General features: G+C 41.8%; 1 protein-coding gene across 1 annotated transcript in view; it reads left to right on the forward strand.

The window, feature by feature from the left end:
- The window catches only part of LOC122553168 (multiple coagulation factor deficiency protein 2 homolog), a 14,534-nt gene extending 5,080 nt beyond the window's left edge, over positions 1 to 9,454 (forward strand). The window contains exons 2-4 of the mRNA XM_043696755.1: positions 2,138 to 2,224; positions 8,012 to 8,133; positions 9,303 to 9,454. Of these exons, the coding sequence (XP_043552690.1) occupies positions 2,138 to 2,224; positions 8,012 to 8,133; positions 9,303 to 9,454 (361 nt within the window). The remainder of the gene's footprint in view (positions 1 to 2,137; positions 2,225 to 8,011; positions 8,134 to 9,302) is intronic.
- Positions 9,455 to 13,109: the final 3,655 nt, after the last annotated feature.

The following is a 13,109-nucleotide window of genomic DNA, read 5'->3' on the forward strand; positions in this document are numbered from 1 at the left end:
AGTGGGAGAGAGACTCCCTGAGATTCTTGTAGAGAGAGGAGGAAAACTTCTTCAAGGCAGGCATCCATGCAAGAGGATTCACAGTAGGGTTAAAATCAACGAGGTAAAAACAATGACTGCAGATGCTGGAAACCAGATTCTGGATCAGTGGTGCTGGAAGAGCACAGCAATTCAGGCAGCATCTGACGAGCAGCAAAATCGACGTTCAATGAATCTTGTGATTATTGCTCGTGAAGCTAACTAAAATTCTCTACCTCACTCTAATTCCAGTTGGAACTTCATGTAGTGAACAGATTAACTTATGTCATACCTAAACTGCTCCTAAAATTGTCTGCCTTTTTAAGGAGAAGGTCGATAAAGCTCTTGTGGCTAAAGGGATCGGGCATATGGGGGGTGGAGGGAGAGGTAGGGTGTGCTGGTCCCTATGGGGAAATCCTTTGGCCCATTCTGTTGAGGCTGGGAATAGATTAAAAGGAGATTCCTGTATTTTGATCTTTCTTGGGTTGGGATTGGAAGCCAGGCAGGAGTGCTGATTCCACATTCTATCCCTCACCACTCCCAACCCTGAGCCGTGTTACAGAAGGTGTGGGGCAATAGGACTCCCAGTCTGTAAACAGCTCTGGCTCCTTTGGGACCGCTTCAGACCAATCACAGAAAGCAGATCAAGGTTTACCACTCTCTCCGTTTATTATTTGGAACAGCCCTTCTGGAACCTTCCCTCCCATTGCAGCCACCCTGCTCCTTGCAAACTGGGCAAATCCTAATGAGTGACTGTACCCACACAGTGCAAGCTCCTGATCACTGTCCCAATACCAGTCACAGACTGACAGTTGAGATTCAGAAGGAAGATCCTGCCTGTGGGATGTCCAAGTGAAATCAAAAGGAGATGGGTGTGAGAACATGATTTCTTCCCTGATGATTCAGCAAGAAAAAAACACATTTACTCACACAGTAACTTAAACCAGGGTGAGCAAATTTAGTGGGCGGCACGGTGGCACAGTGGTTAGCACTGCTGCCTCACAGCGCCTGAGACCCGGGTTCAATTCCCGCCTCAGGCGACTGCCTGTGTGGAGTTTGCACGTTCTCCCCGTGTCTGCGTGGGTTTCCTCCGGGTGCTCCGGTTTCCTCCCACAGTCCAAAAGATGTGCAGGGTCAGGTGAATTGGCCACGCTAAATTGCCCGTAGTGTTAGGTAAGGGGTAAATGTAGGGGTATGGGTGGGTTTCGCTTCGGCGGGTCGGTGTGGACTTGTTGGGCCGAAGGGCCTGTTTCCACACTGTAATGTAATGTAATCTAATCAAATTAAATTCATACTTCATCCCCGCCGCCCAACACACACATTGTTCCTAAACCAACTTTCTTACAAGTGTGGCTTCAAACTCGTAACACACAAATTGAAGGCTCCTTAGGATTTTATTTTAAAACACACAACCTCATTCTCATCAAATATAAAAACAGAAATTACTGGAACTACTCATCACAACAATCTGTGTTGACAAAATCAATTAACATAACATGTTGAGCAGAAACATCTCTCACCACAGAAGCTGAAAATTTCTGCCATTTCGGTCAGTATTCTAGATTTCCAGCTCGTACCTAGCCATGTCTTCAGCTTCCTATGTTTTATCCACCTCCCTACTTCTCTTTCCCTCTTGAGGAACTCCTTAAAGCCTAAATCTTTGATCAAGTATTTGGTTACCTGAGCTGATATTTCTTTGTTACTCAGTGGTTGATAATGCTCCTGTAAAGCTGTCTGGTCACTTTAAAGGTGCTATAAAAATGCAAGTTTTTATTTGGTCAGTCTGAAAACTGCTAGGGGTAGGAGGGATAGATGAATTCTTCGCAGATTGGCAAATGTAATTGTGCGGAGGAGTGAAGATGTTCAGACTAGGCTGTAAAGTTCCCTTACACACTTGTCTGCCTTAGTTGTTTTAGCTTCATTGCAAAAATAGCCACTTGGCTGAGGGGCCAGGCATTTGCTGATCCATTGCAAACAAGGTCTAGCAGGGGATGTGCTACGGGAGGGGTTGGCGCCGACTAAGTAGGAAATTTGTGTTAGAGCCATTTTCTGACATTATGTAAACAGGTTAGCAATGCTTACAATATTTTATTCAATACAAATCACATTTGTATTTCAGTCACATCGAGAAGGAGCTGAAGCACTACCTTGGAGAGCCTAACATTGATGAATTGTCTGTCGAAGAGCTGCAATTCTATTATTTCACGTAAGCTAAATACAGTTGAACCTATACTGGAAATCTTCACATGATTCCAATATTTATCCCTTAATTTAGATCACTAACACAGTTTGTTATTATATTGTGTTGTGGGAGTTACTTCTGTACAAATTGGTGAGTATGATTCCTATATTACAACAGGGACTACAATTCAAACTCCTGCTCCAATTGCAAAATACCTTGGAATATTCGGAGGTGTGAAAGTTGCTATTCATGGAATACTACCAGTGAACTCTCTTTGTCATCCGCAAGAGTAAAATTTGGTACTTAAAGAAATTGTTTCAAAGAATCCCTAGTGTGAAAACAGGCCACTTGGCCCAACAAGTCCACGCCGATCCTCCGAAGAGTAACTCACCCTGTAACTTCCCTACCCTATTACTCTGCGTTTACCCCTGACTAATGAACCTAACCTACACATCCCTGAACACAATGGGCAATTTAGCATGGCCAATTCACCTAGTCTGCACATCTTTGGATAGTGGGAGGAAACCTACACAGACAAAGGGAGAACATGCAAACGCCACATAGACAGTCACCTGAGGCTAGAATCAAACTCTGGTCCCTAACACTGAGACAACAGTGCTAACTACTGAGCCACCATACCACCCATGCAGCTGAGTGGGTGGCACTGGTTTTTCACAGCGTCAGGGATCTGGGTTTGATTTCAGCCTTAATCAACTGTGTGGAGTTTGCATGTTCTGTGTCTGAGTGGGTTTCTTTCTACAGTCCAAAGATGTGCAGGTTAAGTGGATTTGCCGTTGGAAATGCAGAATTACAGGTGGAGGGGTGGGGGGAAGCTAGTGTCTGGGTGGGATGTGCTTCAGACTGTCAGTATGGACTTGCTGGGCTGAATGGCCTGCTTCCACATTGTTGGGATTGTATGATTCTATGAATGACACCTGTGACACTCTTTCAAGAAATTGTTAAATGTTTGTTAACGAACAATTAATATGTAATTGTTGATGCTATCTTCAGACTATCAGTGAATTGTTTACTAATGAAACTTCTCCAAGAATTAAAGACTGGCAAGGAAGACCCTTGCTATTATACTTCTCTTTCCCCTGACTTTCTAAATTCCTGTTAAAGAACCAGAGAGAAGTATTCTTGCCTGCTGGACCAATCCACATGAATCACAATTGCTAGAAAGTGAATTACAAATCAGCCAAGAAAATTGACCCAAGTCTGGCGTGAGGGAAGGTATAATTGAGGACAATGGCTCCAGACCACGCCACATCTGGACAAGTGTGAAGAGAGAAACATGACAGACAGCAGAGGAAGATCTTGAGAAGGATTAACCTCTACCCTTAGCTTATCCACTAGGGATAATTTGAAGCCTGCTAAGGAGTGATGCCTCTGAGATGACCTGCTTCATCTTCTGCAGTCGCTGCTTGACCGAAGAGCAGCAGGAGCAACCCACAGCTCAGTTGTGGTACAAGTGAATGTATCAAAAAGGCAACAGTCTCTTCCTTGGCAACAGCAGGAGATCTGGCAGTGGATAGTCACAGCTGTGCTTTACTCAGGGCTTGTGTTGTAATACTCTGCTGAATAAAATTAAAATTGGCAAGCAGCAAGATTGGTCAATAAGAATTTTCCTAAATATACAACATTCCTGGAGGCTAGAATGCTATTGAATGCACTGTATCTCGAATCCTGAATGCAGTTGAGCAGGCTACTTTGAAGCAACGCTATAGGGGAAATATCAAGTTCTTGTGGTGTAGTGATAATTTCTCTACCTCTGAGCCAGGAGGCCCAGGTTCAAGTCCCATTTCTCCCAGCCATAATAATAGCTCTGAACAGGTTAATTAGAAAATACCCATCACTGCATGTAATCCTGAAGCTTAGCCTAACGCTGAGGGGACAATGGATTTAAACGGCATTGCAGCAGTTGGTCTAATTCAAGCCCAATGAATAAACCTGGAATTAAAGGCTAGTAACAGTAACCGTGAAAGCATTGCAATATCATGTGAAAAAATCCATCTGGTTCACAAATACCCTTTAGGAAAGGAAAACTGCCACCCTTACCTGGTCTGGTCTACATGTGACTCCAGACACACACATGTGGATTCCTCAGAAATAATTCAGCAAGCCACTCAGTTTCTGGGGCAATTGAAGGTGGACAACAAATGCTGATCCCAGTATTAGTCAGCATCTTCCAAACAAACAACCACTTCCATGTGGCAGGACAAGGGCAGGAGATATGAGAACAACATCACCTGCAAGTTCCTCTCCATCCACTCACCCTCCTTCACTGTCACTGGGTCAAAATCCTGGAATTCCCTCCCTAATGGCATTGTGGGTCTACCTACAGCACATGGACTGCAATGGTTCAAGAAGGCAGCTCACCACCACCTTCTCAAAGGACAATTGGCAAATTCTGGCCGGCCAGCCAGCACCACCCCATGACCTACACGTGGTAAAGAGGATATATGTATAATTCATACTCCATAAATGACAAATCACACAATCCCTAGTGTGGAAACAGGCCATTCGGCCCACTGAAAGGGCAGCCCACCCTGTAATCCTGCATTTCCTATGGCTAATCCACAAAGACTGCAGATCTTTGGATTGTGGGAGGAAACTGGAGCACCTGGGGGAAACCCACACAGACACAGGAAGAATGCGCAAACTCCTCACAGACAGTCACCCGAGGCTGGAATCTAACTGGGTCCCTAGCGCTATGAGGCAGCAGCGCTGACCACTGAGCTGCCCTCCCATTGGCAGTAATCCTACAATAATCTTTTAAAGGAATATCTTAGTTTTTAGTTCTACTCAGAGAAACCTCAATGAAAGGAGAGAAGTGGTAATCCCATACAATTGAAAAAGTTCGATTTTATCCAACAAAACTTCAAGCGCAGCATTTTTGCCATTTCCTTAAAGGAATCATCTAATATCGAAAAAGTAGCAGTGCTACAGGGATGTAGAGGGACTGACTAAATTGTTTGACAGGGAGCCATTATAAGCTATCAGTCACATTGCCTCCTGTGCACCATTAATAATTACAAGTGACATTTTGTTATATTGAATCACCTTGATGGTACAATAGGCTTAGTACTGTTGCATTAATAAGAAATCTCTCAGACTAACAGGCTCTCAATGAATTTCTATTCTCTCTAAATTGGGACAAGCCTATATTAATTGCTTATGACTAATCCAAAAAGTTCTTGAACTGCTGTCACTGAAGTTAACATGGTGCTATTTAAAATCCAACCTGCTCGGTCATAGCCTTTTTTTCATGTTTCGTGGCTATTGATAGCAGAAGGGGGTGTACCTATTTTCTAGATGCTCATATTTCCTGGCTTGATTATCAGCCTTTTCTACTTTGATCAGTCGAACACACACAAATACAATCATCCTAAAATATTCACAATGGAAACCTCGCTGAATTCTAGTAGACAGTAGTTGATGGTTCTGTGAAGACAGTCAGTTGGACTCCCTTACTGATTCAGTGGATGAATGCATTGCAGTCTGATCCAGGGCCATAGAAATGCCATAACTTCACTTTCTGACCGTGTAGTTAACTATTTCAGTCAAAAGGTGACACCAAGAACAACTTCGTAAGGATCCTACTCATTGACTACAGTTCAGCTTTCAACACTTTTATCCCCTTGAGACTGATTACTAAACTTAGTGATCTCGGACTAAGCGCCACTCTCTGCAACTGGATCCTCGGTCCTCCATCAGTGAAGATTCGGGAGAACATTTCATCCCCGCTAACATTCAACACTGCAGCCCCCTCAGAGCTATGTACTCAGCCCCCTACTGTACTCACTATATACCCATGAGTGTGTCACCAAATACCAGATTAACGCCATTTAGAAGTTCGCTGATGACACCACCAAAGTCAGTCGAATCTCAGATGGAGACAAAACAGATTACAGATGGGAGGTGGAAGATTTGGAAAACTGGTGCACTGAGAACAACCTAGCTCTCAATGCCAGCAAAACCAAGGAACTCATTATTGCCTTTTGGCAAGATATTACTCATGCCCCCCCTATACATTAACAGGACAGAGCTGGAACAAGTGGAGAGTGTCAAGCTCCTGGGAGTGGTAATTAACAATAAACTTTCTTGGACTGATCATACGGACGCAGCTGAGAAAATTTGGCATGACGGCGAATACCCTTGCCAACTTTTATAGATGTGCCATCGAGAGCATTCTGTCTGGATATATCAGTACTTGGTATGGTAACTGACTGGAGACTGTTACAGAGAGTGGTGAACTCGGCCTGGACACTCTCAAAGCCAACCTCCCACCTATAGAACCCATCTTCCAGGCCCATTGTCAAGGAAAGGCAGCCAGCATTCTCAAAGATCCATTCCACCCTGGCAATGCTTTTCTACAACCTCTACCATTGAGGAGAAAGTATAGTAGCCTGAACACCTGCACCAGCCAGTTTCGAAACTGTTTCTACCCTACTGTTGTTAGAATGGACTCTCAAACTCTTCACAGTCGCCTGTACCTGTGTTTTTTGTTTTTGTCACTGTTTACCTACTATTTAGTTATCTATGCTTTTTAACTATGATCTACCTGTATTGCTCTCAAGACAAAGCTTTTCACTGTACCTCGGCACACATGACAATAAGTTAAATTCAATTCAAATGATAGAGTCTTAGAGCCGTATAGCATGGAAACAGACCCTTCAGTCTAACTCGTCCATGCCCACCAGATATCCCAAATTATTCTAGTCAGATTTGCCAGTTCTTGGCCCCTATCCCTTTAAACCGTTCCTATTCATATACCCCTCCAGATGCCTTTTAAATGTCGTGGTTGTACCAGCCTCCACCACCTCCTCTGGAAACTCATTCCATTCACACATTTGTGGTACTTGGTATGGTAACTGACTGGAGACTGTTACAGAGAGGCTGTTACATTTCCACACAGAGGCACATTTCCCTCTGTGTGGAAATGGTGCCCCTTTTGAATATTTCAAAGTGAAAAGGAGAAGCTGCATAGGTTGGAGCTTTTCCCCCCCCCTGGCGTGTAGGAAGTTGAGGGGTGACCTTATGAAGTTTATAAAATCATGACAGGCATAGATAAGATGACTAGCAAAGGTCTTTTCCCAGGGTAAGGGAGTTTAAAACTGCAAGGTTTAAGGTGAGAAGTGAAAGATTTAAAAGAGACCTGAGGGTGGTGGGTATATTGAATGAACTGCCAGAGGAAATGATAGATGCAGGTATAATAGTTAAAAGACATTTGGACAGATACACGAATCAGAAAGGTTTAGTGGGATATGGGCCTAATTTAGTTTGGGAAACTTGGTTGGTATGGAAGAGTTGGACTGATGGGTCTGCTTCTGTGCTGTATGACTATATAAATCTCTTAGCTAAAAAGGATTAGGAAAAGTATACACTAATATAGTTCAAACAGGCATATATCATTGCAATAAACAGTTGCATCTTTAGACAATCAATTGCAGCAATTGCACCAATTATAATCTTCACTGTGGACATTATTACACTGTTAGGGTATGGAGTTTGTTTCTTAGCATCATGCACCAGTACAATAAGATACCAAGATCACTGGTATAGTATCTTAAACAACAGTATTGAAACGCCTCAAATTTGTGACCTTCCATCAAGAGGCTAATAACAAGATTAAATATAACCACAGCAAAGTTATGACTGCCAGGCAGAAAGAAAAGCTTGACAAATATATTTAATGTAATATCTCCTTGGAGCATTCCTTTAATTTTTTTTCTAAAAATATATTTAATGGAGAAAGACTTTTCCTGTTGAATTAATTCATGAGTGTCCTACTTAATTCCCTCTCTGCAGTCTGCATGACTTCGACAAAAATACATTCTTGGATGGCCTGGAAATAATTACCGCATTGGAAGATTCCCTTGAAGAAACCCTGGAGTCCTTTTCAACAGAAGAAATGATGAAATTGCTAATAGGTATAATTCATGAATTAACACTCCTGATTGATGCTGCAGCCAAATCATTCCAAGCCTGGCTCAAAATGATTTAAAATGAGATCCACTCACTTCACCCCCAAGTCAACAATCTATTGTACATCTTAAGGATGGTACTAGAAGTTTATTTAGTATTTATTCTCTTCAGATAGAGTTAAAAACAGAAAGAAAGTGCATCCTCCAAAGATGTAAGCAACACAATGTTTTTAATATTGTTTGAAAGCTTGTGATAGAGCTTTTACAAGGTTACACTGTTTTGTCCACAGCAATTCCCCACAATTGGCCAAATCACCCAAAGGTCACGGCATTGAGCGCAAATAAGTGCTTGCAATTTTAAAATAGAGAGAGTGGGAATCCTGACACCCCTACAAAATAACCACCGCCCCAGTCTGATTTCACCAGGAAGGTGAGCTTCCTTGCACTGTGCTGATTTGAAGGCTTTCGTTTGTATGACTGAGGGAAAGTCTTCGTTCTGTGAACCAGTACAATTAGGCAGTGTTTAAAAAGTATTTAAGACAGGTAACCTCATTCAGTTTATCAATACAACTGAAAATGGGTTTACCCACATATAGACAGTTCCTTAAAAAAATTATATTGAGTAGTTTATGGATTTCATAGATATACAGTGGTCATTTCTCAAATTTAAATATTTATTAATTATAACATTCAGATAATATCCATCAGCATCTTTATGCCTATAGAACAAAGTTTAAATGTATTGTACTGACAACAAATACATTCTTACACAAATTACTCTAAACCATCAAATTAAATTAGAAAACTAGCACAATTAAGAGCAATTTGCACCTGGATTTGTACAGTTCCCAAAAGTGAAACTCCATTTGGTCTTGTATACTGTGTATAGGTCCTGTAATGTTTACCAGTTTAAACTCTCAGTTTTGGAATGCTGACACCTGCCCTGCTCTTAAAACAGAGCAACTAAATGACTGTTCAATTGCCAGGCCAAATCTCCCTTCCAAACCTTAGACCAAGTTGAAGCAATATTAAATATAAACATAAATTCTCTGGGAGCTTCTGAGTCTGCTGTAAGTTGCTATTGCAGACACACAGCTAAGTTTGAAGTACAGATCAAGGTTGATCTCACTCCATCCATTAACCGGTTTCATCTTCACTGCTTTCTTTTGGTACAGAAATGACAGATGAAGTTTTGGAAAATGATGATATCGATAAAGATGGATATTTATCCTATTATGAATATATGCACTCACAAAACAGAACAGCAAGTCCTACCACAATACTGGAGAAAAGCTCAAAAGAGAAAGCTTATCAACATCAAATCTGATGCAAAAAAAAAAGGAGGGAAAAATGTTCTTAGCAAGCAACTAATCTAATAAAAAGGGACTAATAAACTTGTATTCTATTTTAGAAATAATGTGCTTTCATTAAAACACAGATGAGTGGCTAATTGACCATTGATCTTCAAGTCAGGACAAGATGTGTGTCCCAAACTCACCCTGCTGGGGGACTAGAGGTGGGATTAATTTCATTTGTGGTAGTCCATTTGAGGGCCAACCAATCTGCCCAGGATCCAGTAGATCTGCCCCCTCTCCTGTGTAGGGAATGAAACAGCATGTTGCAGATTATGCCGAAAGTTTATTTTACGTGCTGGGCTAGGGCAGGTAGGCCTTGGTAACTGGAGGGTAAATCTGCAGAGACATTGAGGCCACAAGGGCTGTTAATGATCCTGACAGCCTGCTCTTGGAGCATTGAGCCTCCAGGGAGATATAATTCAGTTTACCATAAGGTGAGTGCCATTCCATAATGGGAGAATGCTGGTGGGATCAATAATAAATGGCTATCAGTGGGCCATAGGTGTTCCTGATATTATAGCCTTCTAGTCAGTACCTTTTCCCGAGACCCAAATCTAATGATCTGCTCATCTCAAACCTGTATCTTTAAAGCAAAAACCTGACCATTTTCTTGCTTACAATGGTATGAATACAGACTAAGTCCAACCCAGCCCATTCCTTCAGGAAACAAAACGGGAAAGTTGGTAATACACTATTCTCATTATATGTTTGAAAACATTTCTCTTGATAGTCTTTTCAAACTGGTTTGCTCCATGGTGCTCGGCTTTCAAGTAGAGTATGCAACAGAACCCCACTTTGAGAACATTTATATCAAGTGAGTGCAAGTACTCAAACAGGAACCAGGATAATGAGTACAATATGAATTGTCATAGAAACAAAATCAATCACTGAGGACAGAATTTGATTTAGATTAGATTACAGCGTGGAAACAGGCCCTTTGGCCCAACAAGTCCACACCGACCCGCCGAAGCGCAACCCACCCATGCCCCTACATTTACCCCTTATCTAACACTACAGGCAATTTAACATGGCCAATTCACCTAACCTGCACATCTTTGGACTGTGGGAGGAAACCCACGCAGACACAGGGAGAACGTGCAAACTCCACACAGTCAGTTGCCTGAGGCGGGAATTGAACCCGGGTCTCAGTCGCTGTGAGGCAGCAGTGCTAACCACTGTGCCACCGTGCTGCCCACACTTGAAGGAAATAATTAAAAGTGGCAGTTAAGTCTTCAAAGAGACAATTCCTGTGTGAAGTAGCACCAGCACTAACATATCCTGGTTGTGTTCACATTTCTTCAATTTCAATAAACTAAATATATACATGTTTTAAATCATCTGCTCAGCAAATGTCAGAGGAATGAGTGACTGCATTCCTACATTGCTCCTCAAACTTCATATCCTTTATCACCAACATCTTGTTTTGCTGTTTTCTTGAATGAGATACTCTTCAATATTCCTCCACAATATTGCCCGTTTCAGCCACTGTATTAGCTTATCAGCTGCTAAACCCCTCATCCATCATCCTGACACCTTCAGAGTTAAGCATTCTAATTGGCTTCTGGCTGTGTTCTGATTTTGTAACTCCCAAGATTTAAGTTCAACTCCCTGCATTACCATAGTCGTCTCAATCTGTTAAAAATGTTCTGAGAACTCAGTGATCCTTCAATTCTGGTGCTTCTGCATCCCCAGCTGAGTCATAAACATTCAGCTTTCTACATCAATCTTGCATTGCGATATGGTCCTTAAACTCATCTACTTTAATGCACCTGTCCTAATATCCTTTTATGTGGCTTGGTTCAAACTTTTATTTTCTAACTCTTCTATGAAGTGCTTGGTATGATTGATACATTAAAGGTTAACCCTAAGTCCACGGAGACGACAAACTGGCTGAACAATTCTAGCTACCCTGCTGAAGTAATGCCACATTATCAATTTCCGACCCTTACAGAGTTTTGACATCCTATAAAATCTGCATTTTTTCTCAGCATCCATTTTCATTTCATAACAATAATTTTCTTTATAAGGTTTCCTTGATGGCTCAGCATGTGTCTAAACCAGATAAATCCACTTTTGACCACCCCACACACCCCCTCCAAATTTGGTGCAAGCTGAGTTAATCTATCTGTGACAGTGACAGTGTGATTGTATAGTGCCACTGGTCATGGTGTATAGTCCAAGGCTGTTTCCTTTTTGGACATCAATATCACATGCATAACCTTACTGTTACCTGTGGTCAAGTCTCTCACATGAAGAGAGATTGAGTAGACTGGAACTATGCTCATTGGAATCTAGAAGAATGGCGGGGGGGAACCTTTATAGATACGTAAAATTATGGAGGGAATAGGTAAGAAAGAAGCAGGGAGGTTGTTTCTATTCGCAGGTGAAACTAGAACTAGGGGGCATAGCCTCAAATTAAGGGTGAGGGGGAAGATTTAGGACTGAGTGGAGGAGGAACTTCACCCAAAGGGTTGTAAATCTATGCAAATACCCTGCTCAGTGAATGTTTTTCAGGATAGATAGATTTTTGAACATTAAAATAATTAAGAGTTATGGTGAGTGGGCAGCTACATGGAACTGAGTCCATAAAAGGATCAACCATGATCTTGTTGAATGGTGACACAGAATTAATGGGCCAGATGGCCTACTCCTGCCCCTATTTCTTTTGTTCTTATGAATATAAAAGCAGCGATATACTTCCGAGGCACGATAAAGCTCTGGTCAGACCACATTTGGAGTATTGTGCGCAGTTTTGGGCCCTATGTCTCAGGAAAGATGTACTGGCCTTGAAGCGAATTCAGGGGAAGTTCACGCGAATGGTCCCAGAAACGAAAAGCTTAACATATGAAGAAAGTTTGAGAACTCTGGGCCTATACTCAATAGAGTTTAGAAGGGTGAGAAGAGATCTAACCGAAACATATGGAATACTGAATGGCCTGGACAAAGTAGATGTTGAGATGTTTCCATTGGTAGGGAAGACTAGGACCCAAGGTGACCTTTTAAAAACAGAGATAAGGAGAAATGTCTTCAGCCAGAGAGTAGTGAATGTATGGAATAAACAAAAGCTTAGGGGTTAACTCTTCCCTGATGCATTCCTCATGGCAATCCCAATATGAATCAAGTCCACTTGCCAACCTGTCAGCAATCCCTCTTTATGCAGAATAATGCTTGCAATTCTGTCCTGATGAATGCACGCAAAGAATCTTCAGCACCTTGTCTCTTTTTTTTGCAGAAAAACGAATCACAGTTTCTTTTAAGCATGTGTTTGATGTTATCTCTGGACTTAGACTTTTGGAATCATGGCCATGGTGTTTGCCAGCTACAGTCAACCTTTTATGAAGCCAAAAAGAATTTTGCTTTTTTACCAAATATTGCATTTGGACTGAAATTAAGACATGAAGAACAGTTAATGTGCAATTGTGTTATGTGTGGTTCAATAGGTAGTTTTGCATGAAAGGGTTGGAGTTGCAGTTTGCACTCTGGAGAAACGAGTGAAAAATCTAGGCCACATGCCAGTGTTGTATGGACGTAATGCTGCACTATCAAAGGTACTTCCTTTCAGATGAAAGGATGCAGCAAGGCTCACCTGCTCTTTCTGGTGGACAGATGAGACAATGGCATTAATTT

This window comes from Chiloscyllium plagiosum, chromosome 9, assembly GCF_004010195.1.
Source record: "Chiloscyllium plagiosum isolate BGI_BamShark_2017 chromosome 9, ASM401019v2, whole genome shotgun sequence".
In the NCBI taxonomy this organism is placed as follows: domain Eukaryota; kingdom Metazoa; phylum Chordata; class Chondrichthyes; order Orectolobiformes; family Hemiscylliidae; genus Chiloscyllium; species Chiloscyllium plagiosum.